Source organism: Scatophagus argus, chromosome 14 (genome assembly GCF_020382885.2).
Source record: "Scatophagus argus isolate fScaArg1 chromosome 14, fScaArg1.pri, whole genome shotgun sequence".
Taxonomy (NCBI): domain Eukaryota; kingdom Metazoa; phylum Chordata; class Actinopteri; family Scatophagidae; genus Scatophagus; species Scatophagus argus.
In genome coordinates this window covers 14,042,694-14,064,126 of record NC_058506.1, presented here as the reverse complement: position 1 = coordinate 14,064,126, position 21,433 = coordinate 14,042,694, and the positions used below count along the sequence as shown (strand labels likewise).

Genomic DNA, 21,433 nt, shown 5'->3' with positions numbered 1-21,433 from the left:
TATTAACATGTTTTCTCAGATGTCTTCCTGAAACAGCAAAATTGAGGATTAGACATACAAAAAAGAAAAAAAAATTCAACTTCAAAGTATTAAAACATGAAAAATGTCGTTTATACATTGAAATACCAAAGTTAATGTTATTAAATGACCCCTAGGTGGCAGTGTTGTATCGCTATGAAGGTTACTAATCGAGGAGACGTCCTGGAACACATCAATGAAGCAAGAAAATAAAATTTTAGCACCACCACAACTGGCTGTAAGCTAGTGTGACCTGCTGAAGTCTTGAATGCAACACCATAGTGATGCATGGGTTGACCTATAACTGGGGGTTGGGCGAATTCAGCTTACGAGAAATCACAGAATTGGGCAGGCAAAACAGAATTCCGAATAACTGAATAAAATCCTCCAGAATGACCCTGAAACACCATGTGCACCTTCTCTGCCTGTATCTCTGTCTCTCAAACACACACATTGTTTGTTCAAGAGGCAGAATGAGAAAGCGAGAGGCAGTTCATGTTTAATACTGATGGTGAGGAAAGAGAAAAAGAAAAAAAGACAATGAAAGTGCTCCACTGATTCCTGCAGCAGGATCAGCAACCGTGAAGAGCAGCACGAGTGTCGTTGACAGCGCTGGAATGTGCTTCTCCTGGCTGCACGACGGCAAATGTCTTCTGTACTATACTACAGAGTTTCAGTGTTAACTTCATGTCTTTATTTCTTTTGTCATTTTGAGTTGGCCTTCTGACAAGAGCTGGATTAGCCAATCAGCTTATTTGATGCTCTGTCTCCCAAAATCTGGGCAACGTACATAAACCCATAGTAAGGCCTCCTTAGAGATCCTTAGAGATCCTTAGAGACATCTTTAGAGAACCATGATCCCAGCCTTGCTAACCCTGGAGAAAAAAAACATGTAAGGGACTGAATGCAATGTGGCAGACTTCCTTTTAACACAAGGCCTCCTCTGTCTTCCTGGTCCCTCTTTGTTTTCCTCATCTCCCATGGAATTATTGGAGAATCAGCAGCCACTTCTCTGACCGTGTTGCATTTGTTCCTGAATCCTCTCCAGCACCTCCTGCATCCTCCGCAGCTACAGAGGGGGAATACATGAATTAGCAGTGATTACCTTTGTAACTGAGTATCTGAATGAGAAAGGCAGCAAGAGAGACATACCTCTTCGTCTTTCTCAAAGATGAGCCTTTCTCTCTCGGTGTCTACAGCGGCTAGCGGCAGAGGAAGATCTCCCTCGCTGACCGCTTGATGCTTCTCAAGCAAACTAAAACCCATATTCACACCCACAAACACAAATAGAAAAGCAACATCTGTGTGAGTATATGTCTCAGCGAGACTGCAAGAGGTGTCGAACCACGTGTCAAAGTGCATCCTGACTCTACCCACCTGCGCTTCCTCTCCTGCACCACCATGCGCGTCATCTTGTGGATGCACTCGGCCCTGTAGTTTTCATAGTGCGTCTCCTGCGTCACTTCCTTCAGGTCCTGCATGTGCGTCCTCACCAGCATGTTCCTCAGCAGCAGGAAGTCAGAGTGAACCGGGTCCTCCACTGAACAATGCAACGACAACATGTTACTGGATCCGACTGTGGTTTTTGTTTCTGTGCTAAAAACAGATACATTTATTGAAAAACTATCTAGCTACTGTCTACTAAATTGTCCATATTTGATCCAATATATAAGCACCAACCAAGTAAAAAATTGCTTAAGCCAAAGTAATACCTTCTACCACACCCCAGGGATAAGCACGACCCCTGAACCTGCGACCTTTACTCTCCACTTGAACGTTACTCCCAATTACTGCAAATGGGATGCTGTTCTATAGAGAAGCAAAAAACAATAAAACTGTCAATCTTGACAAGATGGCACATTTTGCCCTTAAGAAGTGAATCAGTCATCTCACCAACCTTGAGCATCTGGTCCTGTTTATTAAAGTCTTCGTCCTCATCTGAATCATACTCGGGGAACTGGTAGATGTTGATCCCAAATTGCTTGATCTCCTCTCTGATCTACAGCACATGAACACGTGGAAATGACAATGCAGTTTTTTCAATACCCGCTACACTGGTGACATTTCCATTTGCCTCAGCTGTACTTTGTGTTTAGTGCTTATTAGTACACTACACTGAAAGAGATTAAACCTGCTCAACATAAACATGTTAGCACGCTCACGTTAAGCATCCAGCTCAAACCACTCTGCCGAAGTACAGTCTCACTGGTATGCTACCATGGCTGTAGACTCTTAAAACTGTATGGAAGTGCAATACCAATCACTGAAGTACTATTGTGTGTATTAGATACCTGACCGCCAGTGGTGTCTGGGTGTGTGTGTGTGTGTGTGAGTTTATGATCTCATACCTTCATCTTCTTTCTGCGGACCTCTGCTTGTGTCAGGCTGTCCGCTTTGGCCAATACGGGAACTATGTTGACTTTTTCATGCAAGGCCTTCATACACTCCACATCCAGAGGTCGAAGACTGGTGGAAGAAAAAACACACATGTACGCACGAGTCAATGCACACACAGCAACTTTTAGGTGAGGTTGTTGCAGTACTGCAGTACTGTTGTGCTGGTTTAGCTTCATGTGCAGGACTAAAACATGTTGTCGGCCTACCCATGACTGAATGGAGAGATGAAGTAGAGGCAACAGTGGACTCTGTTGTCCTGGATGTTCCTTCTGTTCAGTCCGCTCTCATCTCTGAAGTACTGTTCAAACTGCTGGTCGATGTAGTCTTCTATCGGCTTCCAGCTGATGAAACACATAACATCTCTGTGAGTAAAACAAAAACCCTGCTGGAGAAGTGACTGTTTATAATGCGAACTATTTCAAAATAAAAGCGTATTCAGTACGATTGTGATGCCATGAGTTGAATTTTGGTTTGAGACTCTGGAGCCTGCCACTGCTCCAAATTTCAACCAGGTAATTCATATATGAGGTCGATAACCTCACCATTCTGCATTGTTGACGGCGTCTCCGAAGCCTGGTGTGTCTATGATGGTGAGCCTCAGTTTGATTCCCTTCTCCTCGATGCTCACTGTGTGTCTGACGATGTCGACTGTTTGACTGATTCGCTCTGCAGACACACACACACACACACGTACAAAGCAACAATTTCTACACAGGCCACAAAATAACAGCATGTTCAAACACATAACAAGAGTGTTCCTACTTTATTTAAATGGAGCACACATGCAAATAAAAAATAAAGCTAATCTCACCTTGTGCATTCGGAACCTTCCTGTCTTTGTAGAGATCAGTGAGGAACAAACTGTTGATTAATGTGGATTTACCAAGGCCAGACTCCCCTACAGAGACACAGAGTAAGACTCTCCAACCCTCTTGAACAAGCCTGAATAAATTATCACATTCAACTATGCAACATTTATATTTCTTAGTATAATACAACACATACAGTCACTTAACCTTAAACAAAAAAGAAAGTTTTTCACATTCTCCTTAATCCTGCCTGCAGTCCTTATGACAGCCTCAATAAATAGAATATAACTTATACTACTTAGCAGCTATATGGAAGGACTCACCTGCCACCATAAGTGTAAATGTGAAGCCTTTCTTCACTGTCTTTCTATGAACCTGGTTGGGCAATGTGGCAAATCCCACATACTCTTTGTCCTGATCCTGCAGACAAGACAAACATAACATGCGTGTATGTACACCCTCTCCACTGCATCCACACACAAATGAAAGCACATAGAAACACACCTCTGGAGAGTCATAGGGGTCAAAACGACACCAGGGGCTCTGTGGACGTGAGGATGGGCTGGACGGACAGTCCATAGACACCTGAGAGACGAGCTGTCTCAGTGGCTGGAGCTGAAACTCTGCGTCTGGTCTCACACGATTTGATCTGGGAGGGACAGTCGGAGAACCAACGGAGTGGCAGGGGATGTGACGTGGTGGAGGGGGAGTCCCAGGAAGGCTGGGCAGTCTCCCGTTAGGTGTTGTCCAAGCTCCCTCTGCCTCATGGTTGACTGGTGCCTGGTGGCCTGGTATCTGATGCAGTTCGCCAGGCTGAGAAAGAGGGGGGAGATCCCTCATTGCAAAAGGAAAATGACTGTCCTCCGGGTCCTCGATGGACAGACTTGACAGCTAGGATGGGAAACAGCAGAGTTACACATGGTTTTATATGGACAATTAAAAGTCTAAATAACTCACTTTTAATCACAACTACAAAGGAAGTGATCTCTCTTTTCCTGTTGACTTATCTGCTTGGAATTCTAAATATTTGAGGACCGACATTTACAAAAAATAAAAAGATGGAAAAACATGGTTATTAAAAAAATGAAAACAGGACTAAAAGTAATATCAAATGTTTGAAAAGAAAAGTTTGAATTTCACTTGTCATTCACTATTTTCAAATTATCAGCTGAAGATGAACACACCTTAAGAGAATTGTCCTGAAATTCACTACAATGTCATCTCTAAGTGTCATGTTTGCAGTCATGCAAGACACTAGAGAGGGACTGGCAAGCAGAAGAAATATCAAAGCCTGCTGTAGCAACACCTCTGACCGCAAGACCCAGAATTACTTTTACTGTGGAGTCCAAACTGAAAGACAGACACAAAGCTGACAAGGGCGCAAGAACTTAAGACCTCCAGCTAATCATCTGAAAACCACTGGGCGGGGTTTCCTCTTTTATAATCAGTTACAATAGATTATTATTCCACGTGGGACACTAAAAGAAAAATCAAGATTTTGGCAATTCCCCTTCGATTTTGAGTCATTTTCCACATAGCTGTTTGGGTATGTAATATATTTATGTATCTTCGCACTGATATTGAACATAAATTGTCGACGGACAAACAGCCAGCTGACTAACTGGTTGCCACAGCCAGGGCATGACGTGATGAGCCTTCAGTGTCTTTTGTTGTAGTGGAGGACTACTCCCTTTCTTCCCTGATTAGGCCTGACCTGTGATCCCATTATACCATTACAGAGGCCTTCATCCATCTGTCCATGCAGGGTGACGACACGAACAACAGACAGCCTGGAGTTGGAGGTTGGTAAAACCTGTGGTCCAACTGTTCATGCTAATTAGACTGAAGTAATTTTTTATCATCTTATATAGCTTATGCACACATAACTAGTGGTTTTGGTCGCCACACAGGTAATTTCCCCAGTGACTCTACTCACTATCACAAAGAGTTGAGACAGACATGCTGCCACACTTTCTGTACAGGGCACACATTTCATCGGTCTCACACAGAGCCCACTGACTTGGTCTGAAGACAGCAGAACAGCCCAGTGCTGCTGTCCTGATCAGGATTCGTCTGGCGTCCCTGTACCTGTCAACTCTCATTACCCACAAAGCTTTGCAGCAGGCTTAACCCAGCTTGTAATGCTCTCACAGGATGGGGAGGGGGTCGGAGATTTAACTCTTTAATCACACACACAGACACAAACAAGCTATAAACACTATCATTAAACAGAAGTCTACAAACGTGTCCTACCTCCTTTTCTGAGAAAGTTGCAGCTTTTTTTCACAAGAGGACAGCATATATAAATATGGGGAAAAAGTATCATTTGTATAAAAGAAAACACACATGCAGAAAAACATGTTGTATAAAGAAAATGATAGTACTATTACTAGGTAGTCTGTGGTCTGGTAGTGGTCTTTACAGTGTTTCACACACATGTTCAGGTCTATACAGGTAGACAAGTAAACAAGGTGCAAAAATGTCATCATGTGTAACAAGAATACAAGAGCTACACATAAATATATCCCTGTTGCACGATTTATAAGCTGCTGTAGTGAATTTCCCATGAGCCGAGCAATACATTGCAAATCTATCTATTGTTTCAGTTAATTTCCACACAGTGCGGCCTAACAGAGTTTAAATGCTGGTGTTCAGTGTTGCAGACATACCTTTCTTATTGGTGCGGAACCTGACCGGAGAAGACATGTGGTCCATGATGCTTCTCACACTGACCCCAGACCAGAGGCAGAAAAACGATAAACCACAACGTTACGGATGCCAAGAGAGCAAACTATACAAGAACTGCTAAAATGTGACGACGGCATATGGTGTGCGTGTGGCTCCATGCGTTAGACTGAACTCCAGACCGCTCAGTCTTGCCGCTCTGAGGCGGTTTTAAGTACAGCAGAGTGCAAGAAGATAGAAACCAGGTAGGGTGATATTCCCTCATACAGCTCAGTGACCAGTGCAAGATGACATCATTAAAACAATAGTTACTATTACCAAAGATTATAATTAAAACAAACAAAAACTACTGTTACTGCAATTTCATGATCATGTGAAGGTGAGGCGACGCTCATGGTAAACTTTAGCTAATTTGTGCCTCTCCTGTAGGTGAGGTTAGCTCTGTTCACGGCTGTCTCTTAGCCATTGTAGCAGATGCATGGACATTTTGAAAACCAATTGGTCTTCATTCTCTGAGCATTTTCTGTTGTCAAACCTGAATGCAGTATGAAAACACTCCTGATAAGTCGCAAGTCTCACCTTGCGTTGCTCTAAGTGAAAGCAGAAACTCCAACAATTAGTCTCATAGTCAAAAACAAATAGTCCACACAAACTTTGTCAGTCTCTCCACTGTCCACCCCACTTCTTCACACACTAAAATACGGCCACATGCACGATGTCTTCCACGCAGCCTGTTAAATTTGTAACATGAAATGCATAACAACTCTTAAAAAAAGGCAGGACTGTGGCAACACTAACCAGGACATCTTCCTAGGACCTGTGTATGTAGTGACTGGAAATATGAATATTTGCTATACACTGACAACACAGATGGACGACTGAGGTGTGTATGGTGAAGTCGTGAGTTTTAAGAGTTAATGTAGTTAGCTAACGGTAGCTCGCGTCACATTTTAATACACTGTATTCCTCAAGCTTGTAGCTGGGGGCTACTTAAACTACGTTAACTTAAGCTAGGTTAGCTTAAGTAGCTAGGTTAACTTAAGCTAGGTTACCGTTGGTGGCCGCTGTTTTGTATAGCAACATTTTTTCCGTGTATATAATGACTAATGAATCTGTATTGACACATATAACAGAAAAAAACGTTAATTGTGGTTCCCTTGTAAATTGGGCGATTATAGTTAAGCTAATAGTGTCTTCAACGTTAGCTGTGTTACGTTAAAGACAATAGAGGCTCAAATAGCTAACTCGTTGATTACTGCGCCATTTACTTTGATACTTTTTTTTCCAGGTTCACCTGTCAAGCCTTCAGGAGGTGTGTGCTTGATGGTTTTTGCATAGTTTTTTCTGGTAAGTATTTTAAGTTTAATGATGTACTTTTTTCGGTACTCAAGTGGAAGTAAATTTTACTCAGGTACATTAAAAAGCAAGACATTTAATGCTAATAGTGATGACACATTGATTTTTATTTCGCTTTATTAAGTTAACTATTGGTTCATGTTGCAGTTGTAGTTGTATGTGTTCACAGCTGTGTTGGTTGCGGTCTGAAAGTTTTCAACAGAAAATATACAGTGTAAGGCATTTAGATAAATAATTGATCTATGCAATGTAGCTTAAAGTGTAAAGTGCCATGTGTTTCACAGCTTCTGCACAAAGTCAATACCAGAGCCCAAACAATAAGCTGGAAGGCCAATTTTAGCTTATTATAGATATATTAGTATCATGTCATATGTGGACTGATAAGCCATGTTTAGGGTAGTTTAGTAACAGTATCCTTATACAGTCTGTTCACCAGAGATCACTGACAGATTTTGAGAAATTTAAGGAATCAGCAGGAGTCAGGTAAGGAATGGGTATCTTATCAGCTGAATCCAGTATCGGTCAGGTTTTATTTTTATGATTTCTATGTAGGTTGTCCATGCTATAGTCCTCCACATACAGCTTCGCAACTCTTTCAGTACTCTCCCCAATTGTTTGAGAAGGCACAAATGTTTTCAAGTCTTTTTATTCCCCAAAACTGGTTTTTTTAGATGTGATCTGTTTTGGCCATTCAATTAAGCAGTCACAGAAAAGAGCTGTTCTCTGCCGATCTGTCCCACAGCACTCTGCTTGTCCTTCTGAGCCTGTTGGATCGACCTAGCAGTGAGTTGTTGACCTGGGGTCCAGATGGCTCATGCTGGGTTTTTGGTTGTCCTGAGGGATTATTTTGTTTGTAGGTTTCAGATCCATTCTTGCCAGAGTCTGTACTCAAAGACCTGCAACACTTCTGGCTCTTGTCTTGGGAGTATTCATTACATTCTTGACTGAGATGGTCATGCTCAGTCCTCATGTCATGGTTATCAGGCATATGTTGCTGTTCGTCCAAATGGCTTTCAGGTGTGCTGATTTGATCTTGGCTCTGAGTGAAGTGATTAGGCTCAGTGTGGTTATTTGCACTGTGTGAACGTCGCTTGGGGTTGGGACTCTGTCTTTGCGGCTCTGAACACTGGTTTTGTACATGAGGTTCAAGGGTCTTGTCCTGATTGGGAAAGTGGTTTTGCTGGTTGTGAACCTGCCAGAAGGCTCTGCAGAGCTGCTCTAACTCAGAGAGTAGAGGGAGACCGATGTCCAGGTGCATCAGGAGGTTCTCAAGCCACTCCTCCAGCTTTGAAAAGGTGGGACTGAAAGAGTCAAAGACCAAGAGTTGTGATGAGAGGTTGTTATTGCAGCAGTGCATTGACTGAATATTTAGTAGGCTATTTGTCACTAGTTTGTTAGTTTGTTTGTGTAATGTATTACTTGGTGCAGTTTTAGCTGTATGTGTTAAAAGCTGTATCTGTGCTTATAGCTCTGTTATGATACCTACTTTGTACATCAACTATTAACTACATTATCTATCTGTCCAACATTATACTACCACAGCACTACACAGCACATACACCATCAGGTGGAACTGATAGCACTGATGGACACCATATTATACAAACACACTTAAATTTTAACCAGTGATGGCATGGCCTATGATTGTTTTGTTGACAGAAACTGAACTGAAATTATCTGACTAATTAAAGTCTGTTTTGCAGCAAAATATAAAATGGATTGTTTTTTTAAGTATAGCACATATTTTGCTTTACAGAAATATAGGTTTGCATTTGTGTTGGATTTGTGTAGCTGTACCGTTTATCAGGGTCCATGTCACAGCAGAGGACAGCCAGTGGCAGGAAGGCCAAGGGGCACTGTGGAGGGTGGTGCTGCTGCAGGAAACCAGCTACATTTAGCCCAAAGTCATTTGCCCGAGGAAGGTAGTCAGGGTCGGCACTCACTCTACCTATTATCTGAAGAGCGTCAGCGAAACATATTGAGACACATACTTAATGTAGGAGCCAAATTGGTTATTTTCTTTGTTCACAAGTGTTGTATGCATTTCTGCCAGTAGGTGGCAGTATCTTGATTAGGCCATGGTTTGTATCTATATAGGGAGGTGGGTTAATCAGGGTAGTGGTGCACGCTGGGGAATCCACACAGTTTTTGACCGTGCCATGGTGTTACTTCTCAGGTCAGAATAATTGTTATGGTTAAAGTGAGTACCTTTGAGTTGACTGTATATAGACTAAATAAACCTGAAGTACAATCAGCAGTGTTTTGGACATTGGCTGTGTTATGCATTTACACCTGCATACACCTACACAGGCACGCGTACAAGCCAGTCAAACAACCAGCGTGCGCGGATAGTGACAAAGGGCCACTATATTAGTCAAAAACTAGGTTCCCATCGGACTCGTTGGGAAAGCAACAATCGGCCTTGTGGTTCCTGTCGGCCTTCGCTGGGTCTGGAAAGCGGCCCGTACCGCATGGCGCCTGGAGGAGGTGATCGTGGGAGGACGATCGAAAGGAGCTGCTGTTGCTGCTGGGTCTTGGCGTGAGGTGGAGTTCGGCTACGGAGGGCCGCAGCGATTCCGACGGAATTCGGCGGTAGTTGGAGGAACGGCCGCAGCGGATCGGCGGACACCGGAGCCAGGCGAGGCAGCGGAGCATCGGATCAGCTGATCACCGCATAGCGCCCAGCTCACTGATGCCGAGGTATGAGTAGCGCTACAATAATGGCCATTGGACCTGTGTGCACACAATTAAGGGGCATAATTCCAATGCATTGGTGGCCTAATTGAATACGTGATCGACTTTGTGTTAACTTTGTGGTTGTTGCGAACTGTGGAGCGACTGAAACATGGAAACCGGAAGCGGACGAAAAGTTATAATGACTGAAAAGGCGCTTGCTGATAAGCTTTTAAGGTTGCAAGCGGAACGAAAGGCAAAGCTGAACAAAGCCGCCAATATACGAAACTTAATGAAAGATCTCATCGTAAAGGGTGATAAAACAATGGTTTGTGATGCTTTGAATGAATTAAGGGTGGTGTGTGATGATGCAAAATGTATCCATAAACAGCTGTTGGGTTTAATGCCAAGTGATGAACAAGAAAAACATGAAATATGGTTTAAAGCAAAATTTCTGTCTTTAAATGAATGTTTTCATGATGCAGAAATGTGGGTTTCAAACTTGGAAGGTAATATACAAGAAAATGTTGGTGTTACAAACAATGAGGTTGGTATCAATCAAAATGTCACAAGCAGTGAAAACAATGCACATGCAACTGGGCTGGTGGTGGATGACATTGGCCCAGATGATAGCATTTCTAATGTGGAAAGCAAACCTTCAAGTAAAGGAAGTAGAGCCAGTGGAGGATCAAGCACTGCTTCAGCACGCATAAAGGCTGAAGCAGAAAGAGCTGCTCTTATTGCCCGTGCTTCAGCTCTTAAGGAAAGACACGCATTGGAGGAGCAGGAGCAACAACTGAGGAGGAAACGAGAACAACTGGACTTGGAAGTGGAAATAGCTGCAACAAATGCTAAGTTGGCAGTATTGCAATCCTCTAGTGTGGGAAGTGCTGGTTCAGGATCCAAAAATGCAACGGGCTCTTACCTGGAAAATAAAGGGAAAAATGGGTCTGTGGTTGTGTTAAATTCTTTGGCAAATGAATATCAGTCTGGATTGTGGAAGTCGATGCAACAACAGTGTTCAGTAAATCCAAATAAACCACTGGATGTGCGACCAAAGGAACGTGGCTCAAGTTTTAAAACGGATTCTGAACGTCACTACAATATGCATGACCACCAGAAAAGCATGGGAAATTCACACCAACTTAAAGGTCAAATGACAACTTCTCAATTAAACAAGGAAATCCGTCAACCCCAAATCACTCATCAATTCACTCATCCTTGCATAAATCAAATTGCATCTGAGGACATACTTACCATCATGCACAGACAAAATGAAATAACAGCTGCTTTGGTGCAACAGCAAACTGCAAGATCTCTGCCGCCGAGAGACATTCCCATATTCGAAGGGAACCCTTTGCAATACAGAGCATTCATTAAAGCATTCGAGCAAGGAGTGGAGAATAAAGCAGAAGCAGCAGATTGTCTTTTCTATCTGGAGCAATTTACCAGAGGACAGCCACAACAACTGGTACGTAGCTGCCAGCACTTGGCTCCTGATCGCGGCTATGCAGTGGCTAAGGACCTACTGCAGGAGCATTTTGGAAATCAATATAAAATTGCTAATGCTTATATGAAAAAGGTTCTAGCCTGGCAGTCCATAAAGGGTGAAGATGTTAAAGCACTCCAAGCATATTCTTTGTTTCTGCGTGGCTGCTGTAATGTAATGGAGGAATTGGAGTATATGCAAGAGTTGGATATGCCTGCAAATATGAGAGCCATTCTTGCAAAGCTGCCATACAAATTGAGGGAACAATGGAGATCCATCGCTTATGGAATCATGGAACAGACACAGCAGAGAGCTCACTTTGCAGACTTGGTTGTATTTGTGGAGCGTCATGTTAAAATCCTTTCTGATCCTCTGTTCGGTGACATCCAAGATCCTGTATCTGGTGCGGCTGGCACAAAGACTGTCACCCAGTTTAAGTCTTATCCTGGAAACAGGGTGAAAGGAAATATTGTTGCCACCACTGTAACATCTACAACCCTGTCAGAAAGGGAGGAGGAGCCACCAGCAGAGCTTGGAAAGTCAGTTAAAGCAGGATGCCTTTGCTGTTCATACAGTCACACATTGGAGGAGTGTAAACAGTTTAATGAGAAAAGACACAAGGAGAAAATTCAACTTCTGAAGGAAAAGGGAGTTTGCTTTGCATGCTTATGTGATGGTCACATGAGTCGGGAATGCGAGAGGCGCTTGACATGCAAAGTCTGTGGTCAAACTCATCCCACTGTGCTGCACATTAGTAGACAACCACCTGCTCCAGAGCAAAAGAAACAACCAGCTTCACAACAGCTAAAGGGCCCACTGAGTAAACAACCAGCTTGTTTCCAAACATGTGGGCATACAGGGGCCGGTAAGGATGACTGTGTTCTCCCAATTCTTCCTGTAAGAGTGAAGTCTGTAAAAGGATGTGACATCATACAAACATATGCATTTCTGGACCCTGGTAGCTCTGCCACGTTCTGCTCTGAAGATCTAATGCAGAGGCTGAATATTACAGGCAGAAGAACCAGTGTTTTGTTGAACACAATGGGCCAGGAGACTGTTGTTCCATCTTATTCCATCACTGGTTTGGAGGTGGCTGGATTAGAGGGCAATGACTTTTATAGTCTTCCAGAGGTCTTGAGCCAAAGGAAAATGCCAGTCACCACTAATAATATAGTAACAACTGAGGAACTGGATAAATGGCCTTACTTGTCGGACGTTCACATCCCACACATAAAGGCAAATGTTGATTTGTTGATAGGAATCAACGCTCCCAAATTGCTGGAACCATGGGAGGTCATCAACAGCCACGGGAATGGCCCGTACGCTATTAAAACTGTGTTGGGATGGGTAGTTAATGGTCCACTGAATGGAAGCAGTGGTGCCTTGGAGACAGAGTTTCCCTCTGCCACAGTGAACAGGATCTCTGTGAGGAAGTTGGAGGAAATGCTCACCAGTCAGTACATGCATGACTTCAATGAAGAAGATGATGATGATTCCAAGGAGGAGTCTGAAGAGGAGGCTCCCCCACCAAAAAAGACCCCGGCTAAAGCAAAGGCAGCCCCTGCAAAGGCTGAGGAGTTGGAGGAAGAGGACGACGACGATGATGATGAGGATGAGGAGTCTGAAGAGGAGGCTCCCCCACCAAAGAAAGCAGCCAAGCCTGCCGCTAAACCTGCTGACAAGGCCGCAGTGAAAGCTCAGCCTGCAAAGGAGTCATCTGATGATGAGGAGGACTTAGAGGAAGAAGCCCCACCTCCCAAGAAGGCTGCTCCATCTAAACCACCTACAAAGGCCAAGGCTGCCAAAGAGGAGTCTGAAGATGATGATGACGACGACCTTGAACCTCTTACACCCAATCATATTCTCCTCCTAAAGGGCAAACCTGCTGTACCACCTGGACTGTTTGTGAAGCAAGATCTGTATGTCAAGCGACGGTGGAGACAGGTCCAATACCTCTCAGAAATGGAACCAGAGGAAAAGAAGTTTTGTTGCTGGGGACATCGTCCTAGTGGTGGACTTGACGGCTCCTCGAGGCTCTTGGCTGCTCTTTAAAGCCTGTGATGATTAATTGGTTTATGCACTAATAGGATATGGTGTGTGTACATGTATCACTCAAGAACATTTGGCTCCTTTTGTTTTTGTTTGTTGAATTGTTATGCTTACACACCATTAACAATTAGGGGCCGGTGTGTAGGAGCCAAATTGGTTATTTTCTTTGTTCACAAGTGTTGTATGCATTTCTGCCAGTAGGTGGCAGTATCTTGATTAGGCCATGGTTTGTATCTATATAGGGAGGTGGGTTAATCAGGGTAGTGGTGCACGCTGGGGAATCCACACAGTTTTTGACCGTGCCATGGTGTTACTTCTCAGGTCAGAATAATTGTTATGGTTAAAGTGAGTACCTTTGAGTTGACTGTATATAGACTAAATAAACCTGAAGTACAATCAGCAGTGTTTTGGACATTGGCTGTGTTATGCATTTACACCTGCATACACCTACACAGGCACGCGTACAAGCCAGTCAAACAACCAGCGTGCGCGGATAGTGACAAAGGGCCACTATACTTAATTTATAAAAAGTATGAATAATATAGGTTTGTTACTTGACTGACATTACTGACATTTACGCAACATTTTAAGTAGGGAATTTTTCCATCACACCACATCAATTTAATTCAAGTGCTTAATATTTTCAGGAATATTTTACTATTCTTACCTCACATATCATGATACCAAAGGAAAAGATGTCCACCCGTTCGTCATAGCTTTTCCCTTAGAGGTGCATAGGAAAGATTAGAAAATGTGAGCCACATCTTCTCTGTCCTGTACTGACCCATGCTGGAGATGATTCAGAGAACTTGTAGTGCAGAACTTTGCGTACTAACCGTGGATCATCTCAGGGGCCATCCAGTAGGGATTTCCTACCACAGTGTACCGCTTTTTCCGATCAGGCTTGCGGAGCTCTGACAGTGGCCCTTTTACAGGCCGTTCAAGAGAGGATGTTCTGCCCCGAACCCTCTCCTCCATTACCAGCCTGGCTAGTCCAAAATCTGCCACCACCACAGACTGATTCTACACAGAAAGAAATGTTAAGAATATTTCAAGAAAGAGTTATACTTAAGGTTTTGTGGTAATTATTTTGGTCTGTTTTTGTTAAAAGCACTTTGTGTAGCATTTGTGTTTCTCAAAATACAGATCGCATTTCCCATAAACCTAAAGGCATCTTCAGCAGCCTTGAAGGGGAAATGCAACAAGGAAATGCGAACATTAAGTTAAAACTATGTGGTTAGAAGAGTTCAATCATTTGATTTGCAGTGAAGTTTTAGTTTTATAACTTGATGTATTGAAATATGTATCTAAATACAGAGGCTGCTCTTATTGCAAAATTTTGAATTTATTTAATTTTTTGCTTTCAACAACTTTAACAAAAATCTTCTGTGTACATTTAATATCTAAGAAGTACAAGTCAAACATTAATACTCAGAGAATTATAATTATAAGATAATAAGAATTATAATGGATTGCATTTTGGCTAAGTATCTATCTGTTTTGTACATTGGTTTTTGAAAGTTAAGAAGAACATGAAAAACATGAAAAATTGAAAAAAATGACAGACTTATCAAATATAATGCTACTATTGTTTGTTCACAGTAATTTCATGATATTCTGAATCTGAAAAACAGTGCAACGCAGTGGAGGAAACATCACTTTTTTTTTGTCTGCGTATTCTACACTGAAGGTATCTAATATTTGCTTGTGTGTGATGGAACTACTTGTTTACCTCTCTGACCAGGCAGTTGTGTGAGTTTAGATCTCGATGGATAACATTCATGGAGTGTAGATAAGCCTTAGAAGGAGAAAGGTTATATACATTAGGGAAAGGTAGTATCAGATTTTGGATATTAATCCTTTATTTTTTGAAAGGCTTACCATTCCAGCTGCAATGTCTTTGGCATAACCCACTCTTATATTCCAGGGAAAGTCCTTGTCCTGCAAGATTGTAGACAAGAAGATTGTGTCCAATGTACTGCGTGTGTGTACTCTTCACAGTACTCATGGAGGTACATAAAAACCCATTTTAACTTACCATTTTTGAGATGGTCTCCCTGAGAGTTCCTCCTTGGATGTATTCAGAGACAAAGTTTATCCTTTTGTCTTTATAGAACAAGCCAATGAACTTTAAAACATTGGGATGATCTAGGCAGCGCATCACCTTCACCTGCATAAATTGGGAGGAAATGTGTTAAAACAAATGTCTCACGTCACTGTAGCAACATGAAAATGGTTAGCTTGCGACCCAGGACCTGCCTTTATTCTGTAAGATGGATTTAAAACAGTGCTAAAGAACTTTCCTTATCAAGTCCAGCTTTCGCACCAACTTAGTGAGGTGCTCCCACCTTCCTTAAGCCTTTTAGAACCCTTTAATATGTACTATGGCTTTTGTATCCCTGTAATAGTCTCCTAAAAAAAGTGACAACCAGCAGGGTTGTAGATGTTAACTTGCTGAGGTTAAGCTCTTGCCACATAATTTAAGAGGTCTTTCCTTTTCTGATGACCACTTACCTCCTTTAAGAAAGTCTTCTGTGTCTCTTCATCAAACCTTATCAACTCTTTCATCACCATCACTTCCCCTGTCTCCTGATGTGTTACCTTACAACAACAAGTTGGTCACAAAGTCACGATTAAAAGGCATGAACTGACAACAAAGTCCACCATAATAATGCAGTGATGAACAGTGTTTCTGCAGTACCTTAACAGCCTGTCCAAAGAAGCCCTTTCCAAGCACTTCTCCATGGATAAGGTCTGAAGGTCTGAAGATGCGATGGGTTCGATCTCCTGAGTCCACCCGAAGAGACTCTGAGCGAACCATGTCTCTCCTCTGAGATAAAAGTGACAGTGCTCGAGGAGACAGAGGACACTTATCTATACTACAGCTGCGCCTTCCAAAAAGAAAAGAAAGACTCAGATGAAGAGAAAGATGGGAATAATGAATCAAAGAAAGCCTGGAATTAACACTTACAGAATGTGCCTAGATCGCATTCCCGTGGTTCCTTGGTGCTGAGGTGGTGAGACGCTCATCCTGATTGATTCATCTGTCTCTTCCCCTGGACTTGGCTCCTCCTCCAGACTTGGGAGTTTGTGGGTCGAGGTAAGTTTCTCACGGACACATGGGCCAGGACAGCTGGTGTCGTTCTGGGTACTGTTTGTGTTAAGGGGGTCATGAGGAGACTGCGGGTTGTGTTCAATGGTCAGCTGCAGTGGTTTGCTTGTGTCCTGGATCACACAGGTTATCTACAAGAAAGGATATGGTGCTGATCTTAAGTTTTTCTGTCAAGTATTTCTTTGTGGATGCTATGAAGTGAATCTATTTCTTATTTAGTTTTGTCATTATTATTGAAACAGTGAGTGGTTTAAGGCCTACCTCTTCTGGGGAAATGTTGCGAACGGGTATGCCGTTAACCTCTAGTATTCGGTCACCATTGTGTACAGAAGGGAGCAGGTCATGGTTGAGGACAGATGTGTCTAACCTGAGGGATAATGACAATGAGAGAAAGTTGATCTAAGACAGAAAATGAACCGGTGGTGTGGGACTAGTTTTTGGGTTTAGGTTGAGTTAAGCACAAATTCAAAGATACTCACCCTGTGATAGTCACAACATGGCCTTTCTCTTGACTGAGATCAGTGTCTATGGTCAGGCCTCGTTGGCTGCCTGCTTGGGGAGGGAAAGACACCAGTGCCACCATGTGGGGACTCTTGGTGAGTGGACAAGCTGAGCTCACAGTTGATACTACACCCTGGAAAAAGCAGTGGCCACTGCAGAATAGACAAATCAGGAGACAGATGAAAGGACACTCATCAGACTCAGAAATTATACCTTCTCCATTTTGTTTATTCTTTTGAATTTATTAATTTATTAGCATCCCACGTGCAGTCATATAGACAACTTGCTTATTGTTTTTTCCTTTCAGCTAGTCTTACCAGTAGAGTTTGGAGCGGTCGACAAGCATGTAGGTGTCTCCATCTCCAATGAAAATTTCACAGCTCACACATGTGAAGCATTCTGGGTGGTACTTCTGCTCTCCAGCAACCTGTTTATACAGGGGTATAGGGAGGCAGTGTGACAAAAAATTCAGAGACCAAGGGAATATTGTTTTCTTTTTTTTTTGGTTTTTTTTTTTTGCAAGATGACATTTGGCGTGGTCAGACTTAAGGAACCTTTCTTACATAAAGGCCTTGTGATGTCAGGATGTTTTCAGAGGATATCCTCTGGTTTGGGAATTGAAAGAAAAGAGCATTTACTTTCCTACCAGGAGGAAACAAAGAGGCAGGAAGGCCTTGAATGTCTGAATATGTGGCATAGCTGAGACTTAGTATTTCTTGTTGCTTTATTTAATTGTGAAGAGATTGTTGCCATAGTCAGTTTGAACAAATGGTGGCTTTGAACTATCAATTAAGTAGCTATTTTTAAACAAGCATACAAACTAATGTCAATTAGTTTGCTTCTGCCTGGGTTTTTGAAAGCAAATGTGCAGAAGAAGAGAAAGGAGGATTGTCTGCTAAGGCGACTTTGGCTTGGGACTGTTAGTTAAGTATGATGTTGTGAATAATTATAATGAAATGTTAGTCAACATCACATAATAAAACCACTGGGGAAGAACTTATCAGGAAACTCTGTGTCACAGTCCAGAAAAGCATCTAAAGTAAAGCTTGCACAGATAAAAAGTGTTTGGCAAGGAACAGTTGTACAGTTAAGTTGCAGCGTTTCCTGAGTGGCAGTTTAATCAAACTATCATGACTTGACTTTTATTGCACAGGCCTCATTTTAGGTATCATTGTTGGACAGTTTCTTTACTTTTTTGAGTGATTATCATCATACCATAATGAGTCCTGTTGCGATGGTCTCCTTGCAGCCATGGCAGTGCTCTCCATAACGGGCCCAGTAGTGCTTCTTACAGTAGAGCTGACCCTCTCTTTCATAGTACCAGTGAGACAGGATACAGCCACATTCACAACACCTAGAGAAAAGAGGAAGGAGGGACAGGAAGGATTGCGAAACAAGAAGATGGCAGAAAGATGAAAGAAGAGAAGATGCGGGTTTAGGTTTAGATTTAGGCTGTAAGCTGATAGATACTTCAACAATGTGTTTGAGAAAAGTAATCTGAGCCGAGTCAGTGATGAAACACATGGGGTTTGCGAGGAAAGTTGACCTGCTAGATCGTCACACACGGGATCGGGTAGAACACTTCCAGGTCAGTTGGACCATAAAATATCGTCTTCAGTTCAGCCGAGTAGTATTGGGTGTCCCTGATACCTAAATCCTTTCCACTCTGGATATGTTTCACTCTGTATGATGCTTTTCACGTGACAAAGTTGAGACCAAGACTTCAAGCTGCTGGTGCTTCTCCATCCCTGGAGGAAATACATTCATCTTCACTGCAGGGGTGGTGCTCAATTGATGCATTGTGGATCTTGAACTGCTGATGTCACTATGACTGGGAGCACATTTAAACTAATATAGATTCTTACAAAAGGATTACTTATGTAAGGTCACTGGTCAGTCATGTGTCTTCACAAATACACTGTAAATTACGCTAGTGTTAGTTTCCAGTGAACACACCCACTCAAAGATTGCAAAAGAGAACAAAACAAAGTGCCAAAATTACAACAGATACCCCTTAAAAAACTTGTTCCTGAAATACAGTGCAGCAAGTTTACTTTCAGTATTTTAAATTTGCAAACAGAAACTATCAATGGTGTCCTGGCTTGGACAGAATGTAGATAGAATAATACCAGCAACAATAACCTGCTTCCTTATCTCTCCAGCACTACAACCAGAATGGGAGGTGACTTCCTGGACAGAGTAGAGCTCCATATTTCCTGTAAATGTCATGCTTTTCTTACAATAGGAAATGAAAGGTTGCCTTATTTTCAAAAAGAAGTAGTTGAGGAGGGAAAGACTAACCTTTCCTCTCATGTAAGACAGTGTTCTCCCTAGATTTATGGAAGTCTAACTTGCCCAAGGCGGGGTGGAATCTACCTGAATCTCTCAATCTGGGCTACTATTATTACCATATCCATGTACAGAAAGTTGGAAAAGTTTGAGCATGTAATAATAAATAAACAACACCCAAAACCATTCAAGACAAAACTTGCTAAAGACGTCCACTGGGCGCTAGCTACAACCATTACATCTCTCTGCATTGATTTTAATTTAATTTGGTGATTTGGCGTAGGTGCTGCACCTAATCTTTATAGTGTTGGGGGAAACCTTGTAAGAAGCACTTAATGATGGCATTTCAGTGTGATCAGTCATTGTTTTATTTTATTGAAGCATTAGGAAAATAATTAACTGTGCCATCAGTGCAGTTTTAGAGTTTGTAACAGACGTCGTCTATGCCTGCCAGAGGTTGCTTCAGTGTTACCAGAATGACTATGTCAACCCGTTCCTCTTTTTCTTTCGTTTATACCAAAGAGATTTTGCTGCTGTTGGTTATTTAAAACATCCCATTTCCTGTTTGAGTCTCAGAGTAGAAAATGCAAATTCCCTCATGAACTGTAGGATTTGTATAGCTGTAGTAATGAAGTTCTACATTCACTGCAGCTTATGTTAAGTAGGACTCTAGTAAAGTAAATACGTTTACTTACAGTAGTCTGTTTCCTTACAGATACTAACTGTACTGCTGGGGCACTATGGAAAGTACTGTGAGAGATCTATTAGATATGGCTGTCTTTTCTTACTGAGGAAATAATTAAGTAATAAAATCATCAAACAGCTGCAGGTTTATTTTAGACCTCCTGTCTTTGTTATTGAGCTGCCGGCAGCGGATGTGGACCTTTCCAGCTCCACATCTGCAATTTCTCCTAAACATCTGGTCACAAGAAGACCCTGGAGTCAGCCCAGACATATATCCAGAGAATTTATCCGCTCTCTGTTTCCTACTGCTACACATCTCCTTGCTTCACTGTTTTTCTTCCTGAAAGTATTACTGTTCCTGCCTCTGACATATGTCTGTATCTTAGTCTTTGTTTTAGGCATTTATGACCCTTCTCTCTGTTCTTAGATCTTTTGGGACCTGCGGACACATCAGCACCTGCTATACATAAACATGTTGTGATTTTCGGACGTTAACCCGGGTCAAATGTTAAGAATCTGATGACGTACTCATCTGCCATGGCTTCCTCTCTGCTGTGTGTCTGTTGCCCCACTGAATTTCCAATTTTAAAAACAGCAGTTCTTAAAAGTGTTTGATCTAGTTACATTGTGTACGGTCTTACGGGGATATCGTCTCACCGGTGTTATGTCTGAAGTATGAGTGTGCAGAATTTGTAGTTTATTCTGTTTGTATGTTTTGATATAGACCTGAGGAAGAGCAGTTGTTGATTGGCTAAGACAGTTGAGAATCCAAAAAACAACAAAAACCCCCCCCCTTAATTTATGGATTGTCCTGTAGTCTGCCTGGACACCTGGCTAGACAACAACTTTACCTATTCTTATCACAGGTTCATAAACTACTATACATGTGCTCATAGCTGATATGAAAGTTGAGAGGGTTTGATTACTCATGTGTCGTTCGTCGCGACAGAGTTCTGTTTGAGGAAGTATTGCAGGCGTTGAAGCGCAATTTCTCCTATCACTTTCATTCTTTATTTCATACTTTTTTTCCCTTTCTCTCACTTTGACATACACATTTCACCAGTTCACTTACCTTCCTTTCATTCCTCTCCGAAACCTTTGGTCCCGTCGTGACATTCTGCCCCCTCAGTTCACCGATAAGATAACCGTCACTCAGAAACAGTCCTCCCACTTAAGAAAGAAGATTATTAGCTGAATGTGTTCATGAGTGGATCTTTGCATGTATTCTGCTATGACTGCCAGCAGGCGTTGTCTTTCTCGCTCTCTCTCTCAGGCTTCCTGTGCATATGAGTTCTCTCTCTAATGTGCACAGTAGCTGTGTGAGAAAATACCCTGACCCACTGACACCAGCTGGCCAGTCTCCCTCTGCTG

General features: G+C 42.3%; 2 protein-coding genes across 3 annotated transcripts; both read right to left on the bottom strand.

The window, feature by feature from the left end:
- Positions 1 to 51: 51 nt before the first annotated feature.
- On the bottom strand, positions 52 to 6,671 carry LOC124070461 (septin-5-like). 2 transcript variants are annotated; one of them, XM_046410380.1, is made up of 14 exons: positions 6,489 to 6,671; positions 5,894 to 5,952; positions 5,478 to 5,500; positions 3,729 to 4,115; positions 3,548 to 3,644; positions 3,227 to 3,313; positions 2,958 to 3,081; positions 2,622 to 2,756; positions 2,367 to 2,484; positions 1,916 to 2,017; positions 1,731 to 1,827; positions 1,396 to 1,558; positions 1,171 to 1,273; positions 52 to 1,087 (listed from the first exon to the last, which is right to left on the bottom strand). In XM_046410380.1, exons 2-14 carry the CDS (start codon positions 5,937 to 5,939, stop codon positions 1,016 to 1,018), a joined length of 1,554 nt encoding a protein of 517 aa, XP_046266336.1. In that variant the 5' UTR covers positions 5,940 to 5,952; positions 6,489 to 6,671; the 3' UTR covers positions 52 to 1,015. The 2 variants fall into 2 exon arrangements, with proteins under 2 accessions (XP_046266336.1, XP_046266337.1); XM_046410381.1 differs by lacking the exon at positions 5,478 to 5,500.
- A 682-nt stretch (positions 6,672 to 7,353) lies between these two features.
- Positions 7,354 to 21,404, bottom strand: LOC124070458 (LIM domain kinase 1-like). Its single transcript, XM_046410376.1, has 15 exons — positions 21,135 to 21,404; positions 18,305 to 18,443; positions 17,407 to 17,516; positions 17,068 to 17,241; positions 16,850 to 16,955; positions 16,448 to 16,719; positions 16,178 to 16,367; positions 15,991 to 16,077; positions 15,515 to 15,646; positions 15,358 to 15,417; positions 15,209 to 15,274; positions 14,313 to 14,499; positions 14,144 to 14,199; positions 9,063 to 9,220; positions 7,354 to 8,566 (listed from the first exon to the last, which is right to left on the bottom strand). Exons 1-15 carry the CDS (start codon positions 21,176 to 21,178, stop codon positions 7,969 to 7,971), a joined length of 2,379 nt encoding a protein of 792 aa, XP_046266332.1. The 5' UTR covers positions 21,179 to 21,404; the 3' UTR covers positions 7,354 to 7,968.
- Positions 21,405 to 21,433: the final 29 nt, after the last annotated feature.